The 4061-nt window shown below is 39.1% G+C and overlaps 1 protein-coding gene across 1 annotated transcript in view; it reads left to right on the forward strand.

Annotated features, from left to right (window-relative positions):
• Positions 1–2194, forward strand: part of FSHB (follicle stimulating hormone, beta polypeptide) — a 4014-nt gene extending 1820 nt beyond the window's left edge. The window contains exon 3 of the mRNA XM_010831795.1: positions 664–2194. Within this exon, the coding sequence (XP_010830097.1) occupies positions 664–894 (231 nt within the window). The 3' untranslated portion in view covers positions 895–2194. The remainder of the gene's footprint in view (positions 1–663) is intronic.
• Positions 2195–4061: the final 1867 nt, after the last annotated feature.

Raw genomic sequence — 4061 nt, forward strand, 5'->3', positions numbered from 1 at the left:
TTTTTTACTAGAAAGTGCTACAAAAAAACCTATTCTGCAAGGATTAAAGTTCTTATGTACAAACCATGTAGCCTTAGAAACTGTGACTTGTGCAAAATATATAGGCTTCAAGGTGGAGAGATGTCTACAAGACAGCGAAATAGTTAAAATCTTATATAAGCTTTCATAGTCAGGCTACTCTAAGCATTATCATTCCACATTATATACTTTTTGACTATAAATACTCAGGGACAATGCATTTGGAAAAAATTTCTGAGGAATTAAACTTCACTGATTCGTGGTTCAAGTTGTCATTAATACAGCTTTCAACTAAGTAAAAAAGTCAAATTAAAATTTGTCAATTTCTCTTGTAATCATTTTCCTCTATTGAAATTCAAATTTCTTGATAGTTGAAAAAATAATTAACATTTTGACAAAGACACAAGGAGTAATAAAAGAACTTATATTTTCTGAAATATCTGTAGAATAATCAGGAAACATGGTATAGCATATAGGTCATTTATGAGATATGTTTCCTTGATTAGGAATTTCATAAAAGAATTTTAAAGTGTAAATATTAGAGCGAGCAGTATTCAATCCCTGTCTCACTTTGATTAAGCTAAACAGAAACTTCCAGACTACTGTAACTCATCTGTCTCTCTCTCTGTCTCCTAAACCACTCAGGACTTGGTGTACAGGGACCCAGCAAGGCCCAATATCCAGAAAACGTGTACCTTCAAGGAGCTGGTCTACGAGACGGTGAAAGTGCCTGGCTGTGCTCACCATGCAGACTCCCTGTACACGTACCCAGTAGCCACTGAATGTCACTGCGGCAAGTGTGACAGCGACAGCACTGACTGCACCGTGCGAGGCCTGGGGCCCAGCTACTGCTCCTTCAGGGAAATCAAAGAATAAAGAGCAGCGGATGCTTTGAGCTGCCTACCCTTATCCTAAAGGACCAAAACATCCAAGATGTCTGTGTGTACATGTGCCTAGGCTGCAGACCACCACGGGAGACCCTACTGATCTCTGCTCTCCTGAGAAGGGGAGCTCCAGGAATGGAGAGGGCTGGGGCCTGTCACCACTCAGACCTGTATTCTACATCTGGTTCCATAAGTCTTATTCACTCTCACTTAACTTACAGACACGAGGGTGCTTTCCCGTTTAATAATCTTAGAAATCCTCTCAGGCAATCCCTTCCTCTTAAAGCTAGGGATACGGTCCCAGGGGAAGGAAATCAGCTAAAAGTAGGTGAAAGTCCTAAATGCAGCATTCTCCTACCAGACTCAAGAGCCCTCAAGAGCAGGGCCAACCTCTTCTTCATGATTGTAGCCTCAAAGCCTAACACTCCACATAGAATTTAGTAAGAAACTCAATAATGGCTTCCTTAAAGAAAGTAAGATCAGAAAGTTAGGGATCGGAGAACACTGAGAGAGGATGTTAGAGGCTATCTGATGAGGCTGCGCTCCACGGAAGCGGGGCATCAGCTTCAGTTCTGTCTCGCCTCTCCTCCTCTGGCACATGGAGGATGGAGACAGGATAAAACTCTCTGAATCATTCAGGCAGGTGGCAGTTACCAAGCTCAGGATTTCCAAGCTATTACTGCTGAGTCCTTTAGTTAAGGGCAAAAGCAAGAAATGTTAATATGGACTTGTGGAAACTAGCCACATCTATTCCATCATTTAAATAAATGGAACAAATGCTGTCAGGGTCCTGCAAAACTCCCTTTGGAAAGTACAGAGAACTATATCACCCTGCCCTTGAATGTAGGATCTACTCCTTTGGAAAGAGGTGGATTTGAGAGCAGATTTGAAAGCAATTTTGACAACTTAATAAGTGCATTTATCTTATCTTCAAATACATTTATGTAAAGAAAATGCTCTTTTAGAAAGATTAGCCATAACAAAAAAAACTCACTGCTGTTTTCTAAAGTTCTCTCTGTGTCAGTACTCTTTTTTGTCTATCCATGTTCTCCCAGATCTGTTTCTTTCAAGAGGATAAATATTGAGACTATTTCATGAGTTGATTTCGAGATGTTACCTCTCAGTTATGTACTTGTTTCATACTCATATTAACTAATGTATTTAAATCCTATTTTTTTAAATAAAGATGCTAGCCACCAGAGTCATAGGTTTGGATTTTTTTTTCACATGTAAGCAGATGACTAAAATGTCTGTATGTTTATGATGGTAATAAAATAAATCTTACAAAAAAATCCCTAGTGCTTCTACAATATTTACTTGTACTGACCTTTGGAAATATTAATTTTGTTACATTTCTAAAAGTATTTCCTCGTTTAAATTTTGGGTCACTTTTTGAACTCTTTTTCTGATACAGTGGGGGTGGGGAAAAACCAAAGGGAGAATCACAGAGTGGATGGGGACGCTGGAAAGTCCAAGAAAGCTCATTCTTTGGATTTTTGAGATGAAAAATTGAAGGCCAAGGATGTCAAGTGACCCAACTTAGATCAGAAAGACTGTATATGCAGGCAGGATAAGAACCCTGGATCCCGATCTCTTAGCCCAACTCTCCTATGATAATCTGTCATATTATGTCATGTTGGCAAGGACTGATGTAAAATTGCAGGTACTGGTAATCAGCTATGTGCATTCCAATCTGGTACTGAGTGTGCCTTATAGCTATATTCTCTACAATATTTTGACAGGTTGAAATTAGGGCTACAAGGTCTAATAAGATGCTTTAAATTATAACCTCTGTTCCCTCAGTGGCCTCTTATCAGCAAAGAACAGCCTAATGCTGTTTTCTTAAATAAGGGAGTAGTGAAAAAGCAACTGAATCTGGAAGGGGAAGTTGAACATGGAAGGCACATTGACTGCTACATCTCAAATAAATATTTATCTAAAGTCAGACCCAACAATTTTAATGACATTGAAAAGCTCTAAGCTGTTGATCTGTGTTTGCCAAAAGAAATATATATATATGTGTGGGTGTGGGGGTGTGTGTGTATGTGTATATATATATATATGATTCATCCTTTTGAAGAGAGACATATTGATCTGAATTCAGTCTATTTTTTGTACATTGGCTCCAGGGTACAAATATTATATGCTATTGGACTTCCCTGGTGGTCCAATGGTTAAGACTCAGCTTTCACTTCAGGGTATGTGTGTTCGATCCCTGGTTCGAACTGAATTGAATTAAAAGTTAAAAAAAAAAAAAAAACAGGAAAGAAGAATATTATATGCTACTGTCATCAGTACACATATACCAAACAAGCAGGATTCAAGGAGTATATTCCTACAAGCAACTGTATTTTTTTAATTTTATTTTTTAACTTTACAATATTGTATTGGTTTTGCCATATATCAACATGAATCCACCACAGGTATACACATGTTCCCCATCCTGAACCCTCCTTCCTCCTCCCTCCCTGCACGATACAAGCACCTGTATTTTGTTCCTCCCTGTCTTTTTGAATTTGCTCAGAAGTAGCTGTCCTGCCTCATCCTCTGCATTAAAATTTTTATCAGGCTACAGAGCCTCACTGATCATTCTTAAGTTATAAAATCTCCATTATTAAAACAATAACCCCAAATCTCCAGTTCCAGCTAATGAAAACATCAATGGGAGTTGATACTATTTTCCCATTCTTAGAGGAGGGGAGGCAGGATTCTTAACTCCCCCTCCATCCGGGATTTGCACCCACAGGTTACTGAGCCCTCTGGACTTGAATGCAGAGTAGTAGTGAAAAAAATAGGACAAAAAAGATGATTATGAAACTATTTACCTCAGGTTGGGACTCGAACCCATGTGATGAGGATTTGAACCCAGCCAAAACCCAAAGGACTTTCAACTAAGATCACAGACCTGGTTTCAGGACCTAATGAAGCTCAGGTTCTTGATGTCTCATTGCAGAAAGAATTCAGTGAGAGACAAAGTGATAGGTAAAATGTGGATTTATTCAGAGAGAAACACACTCCATAGACAGAGTGTGGGCCATCGCAGAGGGCGAGTGCAGCCTTGAAATGTGGCATGGTTAGCTTTTATGGGCTGGGTGCAGTCATGAAATTAAAAGATGCTTGTTCCTTGGACGGAAAGCTATGAACAATCTAGACAGCATA

The sequence above is a fragment of the Bison bison genome, unplaced genomic scaffold (assembly GCF_000754665.1).
Source record: "Bison bison bison isolate TAMUID 2011002044 unplaced genomic scaffold, Bison_UMD1.0 scf7180017864531, whole genome shotgun sequence".
Taxonomy (NCBI): Eukaryota; Metazoa; Chordata; class Mammalia; order Artiodactyla; family Bovidae; genus Bison; species Bison bison.